Raw genomic sequence first — 22911 nt, forward strand, 5'->3', positions numbered from 1 at the left:
AAAAACTGAAAATCAGTAGGGGCTATAGATCACAAGAGCGTTTATGCCTTTGTGAAACTGATCTCTCCAAAGTGCAGAGCACTCCTCTGCATTTATTATACTTCTTTGTGTAGACTCGCTTGGTTGTTTTACTTGTTGAAAAATGATATGCACTCTTATTTTTATCTTAACTTGTCTACTTTTTGTTCATTTTATTAGGCCATAATTATATGTAACTTAACTGTAAACCTCTGTTCTTTTGTTTGGTTTTTTAAAAAAAATTTGTTAATCTTATGTTGCATCAGCTGTTTAGTCCTGTAATTACCTTGTGTCCAATTAAAACCTTGAATACATTCATGTTACTGGTTTTACCACTCACAATCTTTATTTTCATCCAAAGCTCCAGCTTTCTAAAGTCTCCTGATCTCTGTGATTATGCTTTCTAACTAAAGCAAATATTCCCTTATCACATCTACACTCTCATACAGATGACTTTTAATTATCCTCAAAAACATGGTGCTTGTGTTTGTATCTTTTTTTATTTCTCTAGAATAATATAAAAAATGTTAACAGACTTAGTGATGGTTTTTTCCATGTTACTCCTGCTGTAAAGTGGACAGAGTGGACAGATGTAGAACTCTTCCAATGTCTCTATAAAATCATCATGCTGCAACACCTTGCAAGGTTATCAATTTCTAAAACTATTAGCAGGATTACTGCATCAGATTTACTTAGGTGGAGCAAGGTCAATATTTAGGCTGAGGACTGAAAAGCTTGTGGTTTTCTTTTTAGTCCCTTTACTTTCTAAGCTAGCTGTGTGGGGGCAAGGCAATTGTTTTCCTCCTCCATGCTTGCCTTTGCAGCCCAGCAACTTGCAATAATTTCCTACCGATCTTATATAAACCCTGTCCCACTAGAACTTGTGAGCTGGGCACAGCCCTTACAAACCTTCAGGGGGCACTGGGAGGTGTTTGTGCTGCAAATTCTTTCAAATTCTTGTTTGCTGAGTCTCTCTCTGGTCCTTCTTCTTTGATTTCTCCCCGATATGAATTTTCGTTTTTCACTATCAAGGACTGTCCCTTACAGAGGGCTACTTGTGACTGTGTTAACAGCCAGGGTGATAGGAAAGCTGCTTGTTTTGGTCTTGTTTTCTTTTTGTGCTACCCCTCTGCTGCCCTCATTGTAACGAAATAATTTTGTGTGTCTTTAGAAGACAGGAAACAGCTGTAATGCCATCACTGAAAACTGTGCCACCACTCAAATGTTCTGATAACTAGAAACTTTCTTCTAATTTCTGACCTAAATTTACTTATTCCTGATTTATTCCAATTTATTCTTCCAGCAACTTTTTATTTGTGCTTAAATAACACTTCTACCCATGGTTTTACAGAAACCATTTCTATTTCCTCCCTCCTTATTTAGGTTAAACAAGCTATGAGTGGAAGATGAGGGCTGACTTGATTTTTAACAAAATATGAAGATAATAGTGAACATAGATTTATCAAGCTTTTGATTTATAATTTCTGCATTTATAAATAGGAAAAAAAGGTGGTCATCAACCCTATAGAACTTGATTTTAAAATGTTCATGTAGATTGCATTTTTTCATATATGTGCTATTTCTATGATGGAGTACAGAAGTTTATGCACATTAAGACTATTTTTTCCCAGAAATATTTAGGTATACTACACTCCAAGCCAACAGCAATATAGGTGTTACTTCTTACGCTAAAATATTCAACCGTTTAACTCATGAGAGAAGCCTTTCTTAGCTAATTACTGATCTTAAATTAAGGTCTTGTGTGTGTATATATTATTCAATGATAGAATGCTTTCAGTAGGAGGGGGTCTTAAGGATGATATACCTCCAACCCCTCTGCCATGAGGCCACGTTCTTCTAGACCAGGTTGCTCAGAGCCCCATCCAGCCTGACTTTGAACACTTCCAGGCTCAGGGCATTCACAGCTTCTCTGGGCATCCTCTTCCAATCTAAACCTACTCTTGTACAGTTAAAACCATTCCCTCTTGTCCTACTGGTCTATGCCCTTGTAAAATGTCTGTCCTCAGCTTTTTTTGTAAGCCACCTTCAGGCCACAATAAGATCTGGAAGGTCTGTCTGGAGCTTTCTCTTCTCCTGGTTGAATAACCCCAACCCTCACAACCTGTCTTCATACAGAACAATGCATATAGGGCTATATATAATTATATACACATATATAAAAATGCACATGAAAACCCTGCCATTTGGGCTTAATGTTAAGAATATTCTCCTCTCTCTAATGCTGTTAAAAAAAAAAGAGGCCAGCACGGGTGTTTCCTTTATTGTCCTCCTCAAGGACAGCCATAAGTAAGACATTTATTATCTCTATTTGGTTATGGTTTCTCTCAACCTATGAATTCACCCTATCATTGCTTGCCTATCTTTTGAATTCTAGACTGTCAGTTCCTCTACTTTTTCTCCTTGTGCACTTTACCCTTTCTCACTGTTAATCATGCCTCTTCTTCAGACTGCTTCATACATTTTCCACTTATCTGCCTCCCTATTGTAATATTTCCTGTGCTGATGCTGAGTAATGTCTATGATCCAGGATTTGTCTGTCACCACTGTTATCATACGAGGTCATCACCTATCCTTTTTAAAGCCTATATCTTCAAGTGAGTGTTGAAAAATTTAAGATGGAAAATTGTGTTGGATGTTTTATAGCATTGTTTATTATCTGAAAAATTGAGATGTTTTTATTAAATCTAGATGGGTTAAGATTATTTCTAGATCATGCTATCCTTCTGATTATTCTCTCAAACATAATGATGTAACATTATCCCTACATTCTATACCAATAGACAAAGATCTGAATTCCTCCAAAGGTTGAGTTTTTTACAAACCAGGTTTTGATTGAGGTATATGTTCATCCTGGATCTATAGATAAGGTAAAAATGAAGAGATTATTAGGCTTTTTTTCAGATGCTTTTAAATGTAGGACTTCTATCAAAATGCATATGCTGTATATAACACGGTTCTTGAAATATTCACAATATCAAGGAGAAAAGAACTGGATGATATGTTGCTAAATGAGAGATTAATATCTATTATGATGTCTGAAGTACAGTAATTCCCTTGTATTTGTGGGAGGAATTATGGAAGCATAATAAAAGTTAGAAGGCCTACAGCTTCAAGGGTATGGGCTCCTTCTAGAACTTTGCTAGAATTTGTTACATTTTTATTCCTCTGAAATTGAAGGAAAGAGTAGCTGGGGGCTTCTAAAAGCCACTAAGACATGAACTGCACTTCCACAAGTTCACACTAAAATTTCCTCTTTTTTTTTTACTTTTTTTTTTTTATTACAACGAGGATTTACTTTTATAGGTTCTGCGAGTGACAACACACCTTTCTGTTTTGATTGTTAAAACTAAGCAGGTCCAATTTGTTTCCTCACCCTAGAAACTATGACGAACAAGATGCTGAACAGCTCAGCGAGTAAACAGATCGACCTGTTGACACAGCTTGTTGTGAACATCTCTTCCTGTGTGTTACTGGACCGCTTCCAGCCTTTTGACTCTATAGAGAAATTGGAGGAGAAAGCCCATGAACTCATGCAGGAAAATAATCTTTTGGCTAGTAAGTGCCTTATGTAAAATGTATTTTTACAGAAAATTTCAGGCTTGGTATGTGTTTCAGTTGTCTGTGTTTATTGATAAGGTAGGTTAAGGTTACACAGTTTCAAAGTGTGCATTAAATCACATATAATACAGTCAACATAAAGTACATTTGAATGCTCTAATGTAAGTATGGAAGCTCTAATGGAAACACTAATTATATTGTTTTGACTCTGGAATGGCCAAATGAATCCCTGGAGTCTCTTATTTCTATCAAAATACTTAAAAGAATGGTTATAAATATTTAAAGAAGATAAAAAATGTGGGATACTGAGGAAACTTAACAAGATGACAAGATCATCTGGTTTGCATCCTTTCAAAATTTATTTTTTATATTCTTGGCTTTTTGAAAAGGAGGAAAGAAAGGGGTTTGTTAAGATATACTCTTAAACAGCACTTCAAAGAAATTAGCTTGTTTATTCAGGGTAAATAAATTCTTAAGGAATTTCTTTTCCTCCTTGGGATTACACTTTTTGTCTTTTTCCTGCATTATATGCTTATTGCTGAGAATCAATTAATTTTACAAAAGATTTTAAAAGGCAAGAAAATTTTTCCTTAACATACAAGCTTGTCTTGCAGAAAATGCTGTGCATTGCATGTAGTGTTTTCAAAAGAGAGGCCCCCTTAAGTCTATAAAAAGTGTTCCACAATGTTTTCCTACTGTCGTTTTGGGGGTTTTTGTCCCCCTTATTGTAAGTGTACAACAGAAGACATGAGAAAGCACTTGTAAAGAAGGAAACTCTTCAGTCTGGAATCCCATGCAGGCCATACCTTGAGATAGGGAAAACTGCTCAGAAGTACTTTGGAGAAGGCAAACTGTTCCTCTCTTTAAGGAATGAAATGGACAGAGAAATCTTGGCCCTCAGAAAACGGAATTATCAAATTCTAGTTCCATTTTTCATCTACTTACCTAGGCAAGAGTCATATGCTAATATAAGCCAAGACATTTTGAGTGAGTATTTTTCAGTACTCTGGCCTTATTGTCTCCTCACATTATTAGAGAGAGAAGATGGTGTTTTAAGGAACCTAATGTCTCTGATATGTCAGTGTTACATGCTCTGATGTAGGCATACATGCCTTTCCATAGAAAAATGTTAAACTGGCATAGAACTTTTTAATTTTTTTTGTGGTCATCAGAGCCTTCATAGCTTACTGGAATGTCTTAGAAAATCAGCTGTTTGTGTAAATGGGAAAATGAGATTGATCGGCTGAAAGAAATAAAGTATCCTGCATTTTATTTTCTTTCAGAGAAACAGATGGTATGTAAGGTATCTCTTCCTTTTCCCGGGGAAGAAAAGGGCCACACTTAGCATTTATTCAGAAGTCCTAAAAAAGTCTGGGTCACACAAGAAGAGAACACAAGCATGTATTTGGCTTCATCTTTACAGCTACATATTGAGCTTTCATCTGTTTGGTTGGAATTTTTTTCCTTTATACAAAGCTAGAGAAAAAAAACATATAAATTCTAAAATTTATAAATTTTATAAATTCTATAAATGTATAAATTTTATAAATGCTGTGCTAAACTAGAAGTTCTGCAACTTACCTGAAGATTAATATCAGAGTAAATTTTAGTGGGTTGGTACTGTTTACTTTGTCATCTGCTTATGGAAGCTGTTATCTTTTACACAAATTTTATGGCTACTGCTTTTACTGTGGAACAGATATCAGTCTCCCCCCAAAAGGCTAAATGTGGATGCAAAGAGAAAACTGCAGTTCAAAAAAGACAAATCACCTCAGATAAAAATGATTTTTATGAACCCATTTATCATGTGAATAATCTTTTACATTTCATATTCATGAATGTGAAAAATGTGTCTCCTAAACCTGCCATTTTTGGGCTTGGGATCAAGAAAGTTTGGGCACCTGCCCTGACAGATTAATGCATCCTATATCATATGGTAATTAACCATGAGTTAGCTATGGAAATAGCATAAACTATATAAGCTTAATTGTGCATCTTCCTTTCTTCTTGTGTCAGGTATCATCTTCAACACACCAGAGGATGAGAAGCAAGATTCCAGCAATCTCCTTCCAAGACACATTTCATATACAATTAGAACCAGTGTTCTCTACAGCATGAGAACAGATTTGATTAAAAACCCAACATGGAAATCCCATCCCCACAAATTGCCAGCTGATGGGTTTAAATACAACCATGTCTTTATTCCTCTTCAAGACATGATTGAAAGGGCAATTATTTCAGCACAGACTGGGACAGACACCTCAGAGACAGCAATTCAGGTGCAAGCCATGCCTTACCCTTGTCATACCAGTGATCTGTAAGTAAAATTTCAGCTTTTTAATTTGATGTAATATTCTTGTTAGATTAGTTCTAGAGAGCCTGGGATCCTACTGGGTTCCAAATTTTCACTGGGTGAATGTATATCTCTGCATAAGCTTAAACAAATACATCCAGTATCAGAGTATTGCAGCACAGCAAATGTTTTCCAACAGCTGTGTTTAACATAACATGTTATACAACGTTTGTCTGGCAAACGACCCCTTACAAAATGTTTGCAGCTATAATGTGGAGTAGTCTGCTGGACAGAGGCTGTGTCAACATAGTCTGCAATTAACTTAGATTATTCTGAGATGCCTTTTAAATCCTTAGTATTCCTGTACACAAATTGTAAACTGATCCCTTGAAGGGTGAAGCTGATGAAATGAAAGTGTAGGGTTGTTCTTTGTAAAATCATCAAAACATCCCAACTATTAGATTTTAAAATTAGTCAGTGGTAATAAATTTGTTAAAGTGGAGTGAAAATTGACTGAGTCATGTTATTTCTCGCTGTCCAAATATATTACTTTGCCAATGACACAAATCTGAATTTTTTTGACTTTGATTGGAGTCCTAAAGAGTAATTATATCAGTTGTATGGTTTAAAATACTATAATATATAATAATATTGTACTAATACATATATTTAGTTTGTTACAAAAAATAAGTAATTCTTATCAGAACAGGAATAATTTTTTTTCATGTCAGATCTTTTGTCCGTATTTTGAGAACAGTTCCAGTATTAAGCTATTAACATTCTGCTAGAAAATAGTTTATCTTTGTGAGCTGACAACTTTTCATATCTGTTCTTTCATAGATTCTTGAACAACACAGGTTTTTTTTTCCCACTTATGATGATGTTAACATGGATGGTTTCAGTTGCTGGTATGGTTCGCAAGCTGGTTTATGAAAGAGAAATTCACCTTGAAGAGGTAAGAGGCAGATTAACCTCTGAAAAGAAAACTTACTCATTTGCACTGAAATGCAAAAGTCGTGAGGTACTTTTAAGTGCTCATAATCCAGATGGCTTTGTTTTCACTTGTTTCCTCTGGGCAGTAGGCTCTAGTTCTAGCTGCCAACTCAGATTCACAACATTGTTTGAGCATCAGTATGCAAATATTGTCCATGAGACAAAAAGCAAAAGTTGAAGGTGGAAAGTGTTATTTGGGAAGGCCTTTCTATTGGAATGATTTTTGTTTTGGATTATTTTTCATATTTTGCTCTATGTAGTTTGTAATGATAAAACTGCCTAAAATAAGTTGAGTTTGTTATGTACTGTGTAATTATCAGGAATATAAGGGAGATTGCATACCAAAAGAAAAGGAGACAATTATTTGCTTCTCTAAACAGCTAGTCTTCACAGGTGCTGAGCATTTGGAATGGCCGGGTCCTTGTGATACATTTTCTATAGGGATAAATACACTTTTTAAAGAATTACACTGGTTTCATTTTATCAGCAGAATTACTGCTTGAGCAGGATTTTTAATTTAGGGAATTATTAAGGATTTATCTAATTTCTCTAACCTTTCTGTTGCAAGATAAAATTTTTTTAATTCTCCAAAATATTAAATCAAGTTAATTTTAATTTTGATGACCTTATGACAACTGCTTCAGAGGTTTTATTAGATTGTATCTAAAGACAGGCTTTTTTAGAAAAAGAGGGATGTAATCCATACCTGGCTAAATTATTATTTGCCTGGTAATACATACAGGATGAACCAGTAATCTGACATCTGTTCTTAAAACCCTAAGCAAAGGAGAGTTTTGCTGAGCATGGTGACTCCTTGTGATCATGTGTGACGATCTCAGAGACTGCCCTCCTCAATCATGTATCTGATTCGGGTGAGAGAACAGGGCAAGGGCAAAGAAACAAGAAATTTAAGGGGAACATGACACCCTTTGGGAAACTTGTAGTGTCTTGGCGACAACACGTTTTGTTTAAAGAAGAAGAACAAAAAGAAAGTTTGTTTCCTAGCTTTAACTCACTCTCCTGTGTTGTCTTGCAGTATATGAAGACAATGGGTGTGTATCCAGCCATTCATTTCTTTGCTTGGTTTTTGGAAAATGTCATTGTGCTCACAGTAAGCAGCTGTGCTCTGGCCATCATTTTAAAAGCGAGTGGTATCTTTGCTTATAGCAATGGCTTTCTTATCTTCCTTTTTCTCCTGGAATTTGGAGTAACAGTTATCATGTTAAGCTATTTTTTGGGAGCATTTTTCAGCAGTGCCAATACAGCAGCTCTGTGTGCCAGCCTTGTCTATATGATCAGCTTTTTACCCTACATAGTTTTGTTGGTCTTGCAGAACCAGCTGGGTTTCACCAACCAGATTATAATGGTAAATATTGCTTCTTTTCTAATTTTTCTCTATCAACTATATTGTGAATTTCCATAGTATCACAACTTCATACCATAAAGCATTTATTTTTTCCCACGTTTCTCTTTGTGATTATTGGAAATATATCTCTAACTAATAAATCTCCAACTGAGAAAATATTTAGAAGATTGAAAGGAATGAAAAATAAATTGTCAGGGCAATTTTATAAACCTACAGAAAATATCAGGAAAATGCGTTCCTGATACTCATGAGTTCTTTTAATGTCTTGACCTCAAAATATTTGTAACATTAGTGTATTTTCAAGATCAGCTAATGACATGCCACTTCTCAAAGTCATTATTTGTTTGGAAAAAAACTGTTAATATAACTGGAGAATAGGTCAGAAGTGTGTCCAACCATATAATCTGAGGTATATGTTTCTTTGGTGTAGGTTCTTGCAGGTCCTTTCCTGATCTATGTACTCCACAGGTTGTTTTATGTCTTTGTACTGTCCTAACTTACTATGTCCCTGAATGTGACATCAAATATCACCATCGTATGAGGAAAGCCATATTTCACACATTATGAATTTACTTTTTCAAAATAACTCACTAAATTAAGCTGATGGAATAATTCATACACCATTAAAAATGCTCATTTTTTTCAGTGTCAGTTGGTCAGATAAAATAAGACTTTTCAGTATTAATAGTGAGGTCAGTGGAGCAAATACTACTAAGGCTTGTGGGGGAGTATGGTTAAAACGTAACGTGAAATAGCAACCATTAGCCTATATGGAGAAAAAAAAAGGTCTATTTAGTTTGTGTTTGACTTTAGTATACAATATATTTTCATGGAACTTGTTAACAACATGTTTTTATTTGATGCTCACATACTCTTTCTCCTCTGATGTTGTAGTGTCTTCTTTCTACAACCGCCTTTGGGCAAGGAATATTTTTCATTACATATTTTGAGGGCCAAGAAATAGGTAAGCTCTTGAGTTAGGAGAAAAGCTTTGTGTGTAATTGCTATTTCAAAAATTACAGTTGGAAATGTTTTTCAATCTGTTCTGAAAAAATCTCTAATGAGTTAATAAACTGGATAAAGTTTAGGTACTTAAAGGGATGTAATCCTTTTTTTAACTATTATGACAAGACCAATGTTAATGACAGTGGATGTTTCAAACTATTGAAAAAAATATCATAATGGTAGAACAGTTTGTAAGAGTGGAAGAGACAATTGCAGAAAATATTGCTTAAATTTCCCACCAGACACTTCATCAAAATGACTCCTCTTTACTGAAGGAAGGGTAATATGTGTTTTGGGAAAAACTACTTTCCTTGACAATTGTGGAAAAAAATTGTAGAAGCAATATCATGACCCACTCTACTGTAATCAAAGTAGCATATTCAGTAAAAAAAACAGCAATATTTTTAATAAATGTACAGGTTTGTTACTTTTGTTTTCCATTTAGCAGTATGGTAGCTTTCTGTAGCACAAGTGCTCGCACATTTTTTTCCTTTCATGTCTTCTGCAAGGTAATAATTTTATGAAGCAATTATTCAGTGAGTTCATTCCTGTTTACCTCTGAATGCAGTCAATGTACACAATGCTTCTTAGTTAGAATTCACAGATTTAAATGTTCAGATTTAGCATTATAAAAATGATATTAAACTTTGTGCAATCCTTTCTTTATATCAGCAGAGCGGCTTAAAGCCTGATTCATTGGTCAGTGCCCCATTTTGTCAGTGTTGTACTTCCTTTTCTTTTGCCAAATTAAAGGCCAGCTACAACTTCATAAACGGCCCTTTCTACAACAGCTTCTCTTCATTTTCCCAGCAGCAGTGTCACCTGCTGTTCTAAACACAGTCTTGTAGAGGCATAGTATTTTTTTCTGTTCATTAGGATTACTGTTATTAACTATGATTTGTCTTGTGCCAGTGCTTAAATACCCAGAAGTGTGTGATGTTGATGTGTTTGTGATCTGTAATGCTGTGCTGATTTAGCTTTGACCTTTAAAAAAATCATTATTATTACTACCAGGAATTCAGTGGGATAATGTGCACCAGTCAATGGCACAAGGAGGATACATGACCTTTGGATGGATGTGCTGGATGATGCTCTTTGACTCCATTTTATATTTTGTAGGTGGCTGGTATTTCAGCAATATTTTTCCTGGTAAGATCTTGAGCTTGTTCTTATTTCATGTTTTTGAAGAAGTGATTTGATATTATTCATCCATTAATATCTTCACAATGTAAACAGTTCAGCCACCACAGGAAACACTTATCCTGGCATTGTCTTCCTTGGTTTTATGCAAATAAAACAAAAATGTCTTTTTCTGAGTTATGGCTCTGTTCTGCCAAACTGCCCCACTTTCTTTAAGGACTGGGAAACATCATCTTCTTAAATACATAAATATTGACTAGTGCTAACACAATTCTAGACTAGAATTTTTAGCCATCTTTTGTTTGCTGGTGGGCTGGCCAAATATTTGATAGAATTAGGAATTTATTGGATCTTTGCAGTAAGAGAGCTTAGTCTAATAGCAAAACTTCCTGGAAAAATGGTGAATCTCCTGTCAGTACCTGGGCTGAGAACAACAGCATGTTTTCAGATCATAAAAACTTCAGACAGCACAGTAACTGTATCTTGCTCCCAATCAGTCCACAGTCCAGTGCATAGAGAAAACAAATTGATTTTCAAGTCTATTTTCAGAAAGTAGTGGTGTGTTTTTAATTTTTTTTCATGAACCAATTTTTATGTCTTATTGAGTTGATTGATGTATTTTTAATCGTAGCCTCATGCCTCACTGTATGTTTTACCTTTCCTCTGATGATTTACCTTTCTTTTGATTTACATATTCCACTTTTTCTTCTGGCTACCTTGTATTTTTTAAATTAAAATTAATTTTGCCTTGAAAGATAGGGGTAGGTGGAATATGCAACTGGGTTTTAAAAACTTTCTCTTAAATTGACACTTGCCCTTCAGTGTCAACATAATGACACGCCAGACAGAGTGTGTATTGTGTGATGGGTGAGTAGTGCCTGAAAAGATCAGGCAATGTCTAAGATTAGTTTGTATATAGGAGTGTCTTTTTGCCCTTTTTATGTGCCACAATAAGCGTTTCTTATGGTGGCTGACTTGTTTCCATTTTGCAGATATTAATGGAAGAACTGGTGTGATGGACCATTTTTTATAATAAAAAAAGGCTCTTTCTCTTGGCACGCTATTTGATGTATTTTCTTCCCTATGGGTTACAAGATTGTATTAAAGCTATTATTTTGTTACACTTTGAAGCTGATTTGGAGACAGGGTAAAGCATCACTGAGGCTTGATTTTTTTTCATGGAAGGACTTGGTTTTATGACCAAATGACGTTTTTACACTTTATTAAAATTTTTAAGCTAATTAGGTGACATAACCAGCTCATTGTAAACAATAATAGGACAGTTTTAGTCTACAAACAGATGCAAAACGACTTTAAATTTTTCAACAATTTATATAATCATTCTAATATAGGTAAATTTGGATTAAAGAACCGATGGAACTTTCCCTTTACTGCTTCCTACTGGAAGAACCTGTTTGGTACAGAGAGAAGCAAGGGACATTATCTGAATTCTAATATGTTTTTCTTCAATGAAAACTTCCAAGAAAAAGGTTTGTAGTAATTGAATTTGAATAATGGCTTTTTTTTCTGAATGGTGTGCTAGTCATTGTTAATCTGCTTTTATCATTGCTCGAATTATATGTTAAGACCTTGTCCCTTTCTCTCTTTCATTATATAGTATATACGATTAATATTATATAGTGACATTTTGCAACCCCCTGTAAGGATGGATTCATTCTGTGAAATTGTACAGAAATATTTAAGAAAACTCTTCTTAAAAGATGTAAAATAAGTATCTCTTGGGTTCATCCTGTCCCAGTGTGTTGCCTCTTTGCTTTGTTTGGATCTTTTGGAGTTCACTGAACCCTTTCATACTCCTAGTGAATCTGGAATGTGTTGGGCTTTATTAAGTTTTTTTAGAAATTTCCTTCTTGTTTCAGTGGAAAAATTAACTTTTTTTATTTCTTTCCCTTCTATTTCTAATTTCCCTCTTCCATAATCACTTTTCTGTCTCTTCTTCTTAGCCTTTTGTCTAGAAAGCTGTTATTGTAACTAATTTTTATTGGCCTCCAGATAATTTCACTACTCTTCTATGTATGTTCAGTTGCTTGCAATTAATTCAGAGCTTTTATTTTTAACCTTTTCCCAGTCCCTTTAAGGACGTTCCCACATTTAGTTTAGGTTTTGGAAATGCAGGAGTAAGTCACTCTCACCTGTATTCCGTCTTGGACCTTAGAAACAACACGATGGGTTGTTGTGCTTTTTTTGGAAGTGGCAATATCTTAGAAATGATCCAGTTGTCTGTAGCGTAGGTGACGAATCTGAACGACTCAGAAGTTTTACATACAGGTGTCTCCTAGATTAGAGCAGACTTTGAAATGTCTTGGGGTTCATTTAAACACTTGTGGAAAAGTGATTTGTATGAGTTTTGTCTGAATTTCTGCATTTTGTAACAACTCTATTTTGTTAAGATGATCGTGTCTGGTCCTTACATAAAATTAAGATTTCCAACGTTTCCCGCTGGGTTCACTACATAATTTGTGGAAAACAAAGACATAAACTTTTCTGTCTGACCAGTTATTAGTGTGCTTTCTGGCTCAATTCATTTAGGATTGCCTACACTTGGTGGGTCACGTTTCCTCATGCCATCTGGTTGATAGCAAATTGCCTGTGTGTGAATGCTAAAACTGTCATGCAGCAAAGGAATTTGCCGTCCTTTAAAAGAATTGTGTGCCACTGTCCTGACAATGAGTTAAACGCAACCATGAAGAATTTTCTTGGAACAGCAAAGTGACTTTCTTTCAGGCAATTTTTTCACTTGTGCTATACAGCCCAGGTAAGGGCAGGTTCCAGGAGCATGGAGAATATTTAGGAAATCAGAGGTGTGTGAGAGAGGAGCTGGGAGTGTAGGTCCCACTAGCTGGAACTACAACTAGAGCAGGGATGGCAGAGACCAGAGTGCTGTGTACCCGTTTGGAGCTCCCCTTTGGAGAAATCCCTGGGTAATCAGTTTAGTGCTTGCAAGTAACTTGGAGCTCTCTTTCTGAGTCTTTCTTGAGCTACATTGTCTGAGGCCCACTCTGCAGCTGAATGTTTTTTTGTTAGTTTAAACGATGCAAATTTAGGAAACGGCAGAAAGGTACCTGGAAGAATGGTGCATGGGTAGGAGGTCTCAGTTTCACAACTACTGGCAGTACCTTGCTAGCAAGGGACCTCAAGTTTAGAACGAAATTTTGCCAGAAGCTTAAAATTGAGTGTGAAAGCAGCAAAACAACTTCTTCATTCACTGTGTAAATAAACCAATCTTTGAAATAATGATGTATTTTTATTTATAATTTGATTTATATGATTCAAGCTTTTTATGTATAGAATAGTTCTCTGTTCTTGTAGTGTTTTATTTATGTAAAAGTATTGCAAAGAATATAACTATAAACCATAAATATCTTATGTACATATATATTTATAACAATAATTCTCTCTTATAATTCTCAGGAATAAAAGTTTGTTTCTTTGGACTAGCATTCCATTCTGGCTTGCTTTTGCTGTAAAAGAAAATAAACCAACTCACTGCCAGATCTCTAAGTAGCAATGAGTCAATAAAATATTAAACATGAATAATGTAATGGGGCTGCTGATTGACTGTGGTCATGTTTGCAAAGTAGTGCAAACCTGACATGGAAAGGAAGGCAACTTCCTTGGTGTCATATGGCACCTGTTTCCTGATGATGTTACCTCACAGTTAAAGGACTGCTGGATATTTGCTTGCCTTGAGCACCTTGAATTATGTTTAGACTAGGCTTACTCTGAATCATTTCAGAGATCTGCTTTGCTTAGTTGACTGAGTGGAATTGGGAAGATTTACTGCCTATGCCTGTGAATGCTATGTCAATATTGTGTGCCTGAAACTGGATGACATATATGAAGTAGCTTACACAGTTAGAATCTTCTAATGCTTATGGTATAAAAAAAAATGATTCAAGTAATGTTATTATAAGTATCTTTTTACTAGAAGTAAAATATAGCAACTATTTTATGACTTTATCAAGACATATGTAGACATGCACATAACTCGGCATAACTGTTATAGGTTGCTTTTTAAAACTGCAAATGGGCCAAATTCTCAGCAAATATTAGCTGACATTTCATTTCAGTGTAGTTTGTGTCAGTTCAGACAATGAATGTCTTCTCTAGGCTTTGGTAAATGGTAGAAGTTGAAGTTATTTTGGTATTCCTTACACACACACACATGCACACACGTATACACATTTAAATTCAGAAACCTGTTTGTTCTGCTGCTCTTCCCCGCACAGAGTCAGCACCTCAGAGCTGGAAAATCCCTTGCAATGAAGGAGCCACCATTGGTGTTGTGTTGCTGTCCCTCACCAAAGAGCACATGGATGGTCAGAAGGCTGCTGTGAAAGACCTCAACCTCACTTTCCATAAGGGTCAGATAACAGCACTCTTGGGCCCTAATGGAGCTGGAAAGACAACAGTTATGTAAGTCTGACTTTCAATGCTGTTACTGTCCCCTCTGATCTCTGTTATGCTTTTTCAATTTAAAATTTTGTTAACTATCTGCTATGCCTTTTTCCCCCCCCCAAAGAAATATTTGATAAACTCCCCAAAGCACATGTAAAGTGAAGATTGTATATCTATGACAAAAGGAATGTAATGAATAGAAAACTGAGTCCTCTGTGCCACTTAAACCATGTTGTGATATCTCAGGAACAGCTTAAGTAGGACCTGGTCTGGTTGTGGAGTTGAACACATCTTGAAGGAGTGTTCTTTTCTGGCAACCTATATGTTCTCACCACATGGGGAGTGTGGAGTTTTTGTCTCCAGAGGTTGCAGGGGACTTTTTTCTTGGCAGCTGACCAGGAATGAAAGTAATGAAATGAAAAATGACCTTTACAAATGTCTCAACTAAGAAGCTTTTGTTTCTACCTTTCTGTTAGCTATAATCAGCTTTTATCAAGACAGTGATGCAGCATGGGACCTAATTGGGAAATACTCTTCACAGAATACCCATGTGAAAAAGGAAAAAATCACCTGTTAGATTTGGGAGGGGAAAAAATGGATTTTCTTCTGGAGGAAGGGAAAGGAAGAACTCTTGAGGTCATGTTAAAAAAACTCACCAACCAAAAAAAACTCAAAAAACCAAAACACAAACCAACAGAAAAAAAACCCCTCAAAAGCAAAAAATATCTAAACCCAAACCATTAGTGATGTTTCTATAACTATACTCAACTGCATTGATGTTGATGTAAGGATGTTAGAACATGCCTCAGGATATCCGAGTGATGAGCTAATTGCACGTTATCTTGCTGAATATATTTTTCTTTTCTTTCAGCTCCCTGCTGACTGGTCTGTATCCACCAAGCTCTGGTACCATTATTGTTGATGGGAAGGACATCAGGACTGAGCTGGCTGCCATCAGGACAGAGCTGGGTGTTTGTCCCCAGTACGATGTCCTGTTCAGCACGCTGACGGTGCGGGAGCATCTCCTGCTCTATGGGTCAGTGAAGGCACCAGGGTGGACAAAAGAACAGTTGAATGAGCAAGTCAGTGGGTAAGCTTTCCTCCCATTTCTTGACAGTTGTCAAGTAAATTGGTAATGACTGTTGCAAGCCACCCAAACAAAAAAAAAGAGAAAACACAAAACTTGCAAGAAAAACAATGGAAACTGCAGGGTTTTGTGACTTTTTATCACATTTCATGCTCTGAAATCATGACTTGAAAATAGATCTCCTAGTTTCTAACTCTTACTTGAATATATTTGTAGTGGGAACTGTCAATGTTTAAAGCCTGGTATACATCACCATCAAGTAATGATGTTTTGACTGGAGTGGAGGTGGTTAGCCCTGTGGAAATTGCAGGGGTTCTGCCTCATGCTGTCTGCCTCACCTCTACCCTTGCTGGGGAAGCAGATAGAAAGAAAACAGCTGCGCTTTCCCTGAGATTTTAGATAAATCAACAAAATGACTTAATATATTTATTATCCAGTATTCCCTCACCTGCAATAGAAGGAAGGCTAGAAAACCAGAAAAGCCAGGTAAAGACAGTGCTTGTTATAATTTTTTTAAATAGGTCACCTCATTTTCCTTTTCCAAATCTAACCTCAAAATGTTTTTAATAAATGAAGAGGTTTAAAAATGAAAAATCCAAGAGTAAAAACAAGTCATAGCTCTGATATGAACTTGGAGGATTTGCCATTTGTCAGGTTAAAAACATTTGCTAGTGTTTTTGTGCTGATACTTCTTTGATATAGGACTGTAGATCTTATTTTTGCCTAGCTTGTATTAAACTAACTAGTAAACTGTACAAGCTGAAATATGGTTCATTAATAGCAAACTGCATTTTCTACTTCAGCAATAAAAGCCATGCTTTTCAAACAGTGTGGCAGTGTAAATAGTTTGTTTACCTTCTGATTCATGCTAAGCTCTGTGAAGAGCTGGGCGCTTCCAAGCTTCATTGGAAACAAATGTCAAGTTGATGGGACTTCTCCTTAAGTGCACAGCCAGGCATATGCAGAGGCATTTGTGGCAAAGTGGCTTTCCTTTTTGGTAGTTACCATAAAACCTGTTACTTTTAAATTTTGATCTGAACAAACTCAGATGTGGGACACTATGTTCTCCCCAGAAAAAAACTGAAGGAATTCTCCAGAACTGCAGAGACAAAACCAACTTATCAAATGGTTAAAATGGATGTAAAATAATGTTCTGTACCTTATGGTACTTAGACTGCTGAATTGTAATTCTAGCAGCAGTCTGTCATACTAATGGCACATGAGAACACTCAGAACTCTGCAGGCCTTGCTACTAAGAAAAAATATTTTTAAAGGCAACAAATGCTTTAAAGGGCTTCAGAGGAATTAGAAAAGCAAGAAGAAAAGGAAACAAAAGCTTTTGATTAACCAAAAAAAGTGGGCTCCTAAAGAGATTAGGAATTATTTTCCTCACTATATATCTATGGAATAGCTATTAAAATGAGTTTTCTCAAAAATGAGAAATTCTCTCAGGGTAAATGGCATGGCTTACAGACTTCATATTCACCAAAATGATTCAGGAGTTTAGCTTAGGACTGTTGAGCCTTCTATGTCTTCCTTGCCAAGCTGATAGCAGTTGAAAGCTCTTAGGTCAGTGACTGGATGCTCAGTGTGATGAAAAATAAGTTAAAGGTCTTATAATATTGCCTTTATTAATCATTTTTCCATACCATGCTCAGATGCAAGATCAGCATAAGAGGGCAAGAGCTGAATTGGAAACATCTGTCCTAGTCCTTAACACAGGAATTAGATTAGATTTGATTGGATTTTACCCAGGAATCACTGATCAGTTTATTTCACAAACACGTGTTCTCTGAAAGAAAAAAAAAGAGTGGTGTTACCCTATTTACTTCAAATGCCAACACATTTCCTAAAATTTCAGGCATCTCTAGTGTTCATTAAGTAGTTTGCAAAACGTGAAGCACTGCTTGAGTTGTGAAACTAGCAGTCTTTATCATTGTTTAAAGGGGCTTTAATCTGGAGTTTGCTCAAGTTGTTGGACAAACTAGTATTTATTTTACTTGCTTTAATTTAAAATTTTTCTTTACAATGCTTATTTATAATCTGTGCATCTGATGATGATAAGCATTTTTGCTTTATAGGTAGAGATACTTTTTTCCAATTTGTTTTTGATACCAAAGTATATAGTCAGATAGAAGTAGTGATCTTATAGCTTTCCATTTACAATTACTTTTCAGTCGTTCTCTGAGTGGACAGAATGTGACTAGAAGAACATTTTTAAAATTGGCTCTGTTCCTGTACTCCTGTTTCAGAGTTCTGGAAGATGTGGATTTATCCCAGCATCAGTACAAACCTGTTGGAGCCCTTTCTGGGGGAATGAAAAGGAGGCTGTCAATTGCCATCTCCTTTATTGGAAACTCAAAGACAGTTGTGCTGGATGAGCCCACCAGTGGAGTAGATCCATGTTCTCGCCGTAGTATCTGGGATGTTCTTCTGAAGTACAAAGCTGGTACAAAATTTATGTGCATCATTTTCATCTTAGTTTTCTTTCTGGATATTTTTTCAATAAATTTAAACTGGATAGTCAAAGTGTAGCCAAAATATTATCAGAAGCTAAATACATTAATTTCTGAGGGACTGTTATGTTGAACTTGGTAACTGTCAGACAAGTCAAATAGCATTACAAGAATTATCTGCTACTGTACAGAAAGACACATAATCTAAAAAATTATTGATCTTAATTCTAAATCCTGTCCTGAAGTTTCTCCCTTCTCTTCAGCTTCTCAAAATTACTTTCTGGTTTCCATTTCCCATTTTGCATAGATCTGTGTATTGATGCTTATATACTTCTAATGAGAATATATATTAATCAGTCAGTCTGCTACACTAATTCTAAAATTGATTATGGGAATCAAACTCTTCAGCTAGTGAGCACTCTGTTAGCTGTAATAACTCACACTGACTGATCCATTGAAAGGGACACTGCTGTTATGTTGTTTTAAGGAATTTATTAAGCTTTTAAAGCAGCTGGAGGTTCTAAAGCCTTAATACAGTTTGCTATTTATAAAACAGGGCAAAGCAAGTCTAGAACTGAATCTAACTCAGTTTGTAATTCTGACAGCAGATTTTGTTTGTGTCCTGTAGTTAAGAATGTGAGGAGTCTGGATAACAAAGGCTTTAGGGCTAAAGGACCGTTGTGAGGGGTTTCTCTAGAACCCGGGTTTTGTAGCCAGTCTTTGTCGCGCAGGTTGCACACTGATCTTCACCACTCACCACCTGGATGAGGCCGAGGTGCTCAGCGATCGCATTGCCATCCTGCAGCGGGGCCAGCTCAGGTGCTGCGGCTCGCCCTCTTACCTCAGGGAGACATATGGCCAGGGACACAGTCTGACGCTCATTAAAAAGGTATGTTAAAAATGTACTGTGCTGCACTGGACGGTGCCTGCCAAGTATATTTTGGGGAGATGCATGTCCCTGACAGGAAGTAATATGTAACATAAATTATTAAAGAACCGGCAAAACTTGCTTTTGTTGGCTTCCTTGGTTGTTTTGTGTGGGTAGTATTATTATTGTTATTTAGATGAACACAATGTCATCTTTGAAAATGGTGAATATTAGTATTTAGGTGAAAAGGGGCTTGTCTCACTGTCCTTTATTCCTGGGAGGTAGTTTCTGTATCCCAGCTGTGATGTAGTTTCATCAAGTGGAATTTTTCCTGCATGAATTCTAATATTAAGACCAATTCTTCTAGTCATATTTAATTTTTTCTGCATTATTATCTTTCTTTCTTCAAAGCCCTCTGTGTTTGAAATCCAGGACCCTAAGCACATTGTTCAGGTCACATCTCTGGTACAGACCCACATTCCAGAAGCCTTCTTGAAAGAGAACAGTGGGAGTGAGCTGACCTATGTGATTCCAGAAAGGGCAGATAAGACCTCTTTTAAAGGTCTTTTTCAAGCTTTAGATCAAAGCCTTCAGCATCTGCATGTGACTGGCTATGGCATTTCTGACACAACTTTGGAAGAGGTACTTGTAGTTTTTCTGTGTAATGACATTTTCTAGGTTAGAGAATCTTGATTGTATCTTTTATATTGCGCAATTTCTTGTGAGAAGCATGTTTAAAAAAAAAAAAAAGGCAAAAAGCAAGCAAACAAAACCTCCCAATTACCGTAAAATCTATACTTTATAGTTTTGCTCTGCTGTTAATTTCAACACCCACTCTACTATGATGTAATTTTTTATTTCAAGAATCTAATGTGAAGACTAATGAACTGTGTAACCCTTAACTGTTCTGCATTTAACTTCAGTGATGTGTTACGTTTCCCTTACTTTATGAGAAGCAGTGTTGTCCTAAACCCATAGCATTCAAACAATCTTTGGACTTTCAAGTCTGGTAGTTCAGCTCAGGTGGCTCTTTGGACAGAAAAAAAAATTGCTAAGAATAATTTCCAACTTACTAGTTCTGAAGACTTAGCCAAACTGTGTGATGAAATATCTAAAGAATATTTTCTGTGTATACCGGGAGTCTTTGATATATGTATACATAAACACATATACACATATATGTACATGTATGTGGGTGTATATAGTATATGGATCAGAGGAAGAGACTCTTATGCATCTTCATCACTCTGAATTCAGCTCTGTGTAAATAGCCATGTCAGCAAGAGGTTATTTCCCTTGGACTCTTTTTACCCCATCTATAATTTCTAAATAATAAGATTCCCTAAACCACCACTATCCAAGTACTGTACTATAGATCCTTTAGAAATATTTTTTTTTACTTCAAGTGATGATAGGAGACTAATGTCTCCTTTCATACATAGTTTAAAAGTTTAATAAATATATTATTTAATGCTATGAAGTAAATTATATTCCTGTTCTGAGGCAAATAAAAAATTAAAAAGTTTCTATTTTCTTATATAATATGATTAACATGGTATAAGGAATATGATTTTTCACTGCCAAACATTATTGATTTAGAGGTAATGTACATGTTGTGAATACTTCTGGGTTACATCCCCATGGGATAACAGAACTTTCCAGAACTGACATGAATAAAGTAAATGTGAAGTTGTCATGGATATGAGGAAGTTTCCTCAGTGAGCAGAATCTGTGACTCAGTTAAGAGTTTGCTTTTAGCTGTTTTGTGAAGGGGAAGTTTAAAAACATCTTTAAATGTGGTATTAGATATTAATGCATCATTCTTCAGCTTGAAGATTTAATGCATTAATTTGGGTTGATTTCTGTCATCTCTGCATCTCATCATTAGTTGTCGTTACAACCTCAATTCTCTATTTTCTTATCAAAAGCCTCTTTGCATTGGGAACTAAAAAGATAGTACATAATAGCACTATTTAATCTATTCAAGCCATTCAATCTGGAAACAAAGAACCCTGGCCTTAAAGGAAGAAATGTGTTATATTTTTTTTTCATCCTTTCTATACACTCACCATTATTCTTTTTTGTTCTGAGGGACACTCACGCTCTCAAAATCATATTAACTGAGGGAAAATGGACCTCCATTCATATTTCAAAGGAATCTTGAAGTTCTCACAGATCAGCTTCTGACACCTTTAAATCTCACTAATATTATATTTGCTCAAATTTAGGCTTGCATTTTATAATACTTGTAATCAAAAATGTTGGTAGAGTCAAAAGTAGAATAGAAGGGTAGTTAATTAAATTAAGCATATACTAAGAGTTCTCTGGAGGATGCTGTTTCACTTTATGGCAACTCTGGAGATTTCAAAGCTTATTGCTTTCTTGCTTTCCTTTGAGGAGAGAACAAAACGATTGTAGCATCTTTTCAATAAAAGGTGTGTAAAAAATTTGTTAATTAAGTACTGCTTTTAAGTTATTTTCCTTGAAACGACCTGAGAGTTCGCATCAAAACTTTCCAGGGAAAGCCATAGATGTCCTTGAAATTATGTGCACCTTCTAGTGAGATGCAGTGTGTTCCAACAGCTTCTGGTGTTGGAATCTATTAATATTCTATTAATCTATTAATATTAATCTATTTCACTGTAGTATTTTCATTTGGCCAGACTTGTTTCCTCAAGGACAAAAAGCACTTTTTGTCCCTGACAAGGACAAGTCCTTGGTCAGATATGGACATGCTAGTCAAAACAGAAATTAAGCAGAATTTCACAGAACATTCAGATTTAGAAGGGACCCAAAAGGGTCATCAAGTGCAGATCTAAAGTGAATGGCCCATATGGGGATTGAACCCATAACCTTGCTGCCATTAACACTGCATTCTGACTAACTGAGCAAGTAGGAAAAGCTAAGGTATGTGGGGAAAAGATGCACTCTGAGGTCTAGAATATACCTCCATTCAGATATAGCAAGAACATTGTCATGGTGCCTAATCATGACTTTTCCATACCTGTGTGTCTCGGAGGCTACTCACTCTGTTAATAACCTTGTTAGGCTAATACTACTTCTGTCCACAATATCTGGTGCAACATCAGGTAAATTATCATATGTTCTGTACAATGTAGTCCCTAATGATTCCCATTCTTAAGAGGATGTTTGAAAACTGCATACCATGGGGAGGACTGGGCAATGCAGGTGGCCTTCTGTCTTTACAGCTGTATCAGAGTATGTTTCAATGAAGGTACAATAGGGATAGGATGTGTTAGAAAGGAATTTGGTGGGTTTGTTTCTTTTTTTTTTTTAAGGTATAGCTACATCCTCTCTGCAATGACTTAATGAGATTAAATAAAGAAATGTGTCTGCAGCTATTTTTACACTGAAGTAAACATAGGCAGGCAATGTTTTTTGGTGTAGACATTGTCCTAGCCACAGAGGTGCAATTACTTTGATGTTTCACCAAGTGGTTGACACACCTGAAGGACAGGATGCCATCTGGAGGGAGCTAGACAAGATCAAGAATTGGGCCCATGGGAATCTCACGAGGTTTAACAAGACCAAGTGCAAGGTGCTGCACCTGGGTCAGGGTAACCCCAAGTACCAGCACAGGCTGGAGGATGAACAGATCCAGAGCAGCCCTGCCCAGAAGGACTTGGGGGTGCTGGTGGATGAGAGGCTGGACATGACCCAGCCATG

The 22911-nt window shown here is 36.1% G+C and overlaps 1 protein-coding gene across 1 annotated transcript in view; it reads left to right on the forward strand.

The window, feature by feature from the left end:
- Positions 1–22911, forward strand: part of LOC106850770 (ATP-binding cassette sub-family A member 13) — a 139392-nt gene that overhangs the window by 25299 nt on the left and 91182 nt on the right. Inside the window, exons 12-23 of the mRNA XM_088171259.1 lie at positions 3418–3594; positions 5614–5914; positions 6731–6845; positions 7920–8249; positions 9144–9213; positions 10269–10403; positions 11747–11884; positions 14645–14831; positions 15685–15903; positions 18153–18349; positions 19088–19245; positions 19636–19866. Coding sequence (XP_088027385.1) covers positions 3418–3594; positions 5614–5914; positions 6731–6845; positions 7920–8249; positions 9144–9213; positions 10269–10403; positions 11747–11884; positions 14645–14831; positions 15685–15903; positions 18153–18349; positions 19088–19245; positions 19636–19866 — 2258 coding nt within the window. The remainder of the gene's footprint in view (positions 1–3417; positions 3595–5613; positions 5915–6730; positions 6846–7919; positions 8250–9143; positions 9214–10268; positions 10404–11746; positions 11885–14644; positions 14832–15684; positions 15904–18152; positions 18350–19087; positions 19246–19635; positions 19867–22911) is intronic.

Source organism: Sturnus vulgaris, chromosome 1 (assembly GCF_052056855.1).
Source record: "Sturnus vulgaris isolate bStuVul1 chromosome 1, bStuVul1.hap1, whole genome shotgun sequence".
Taxonomy (NCBI): domain Eukaryota; kingdom Metazoa; phylum Chordata; class Aves; order Passeriformes; family Sturnidae; genus Sturnus; species Sturnus vulgaris.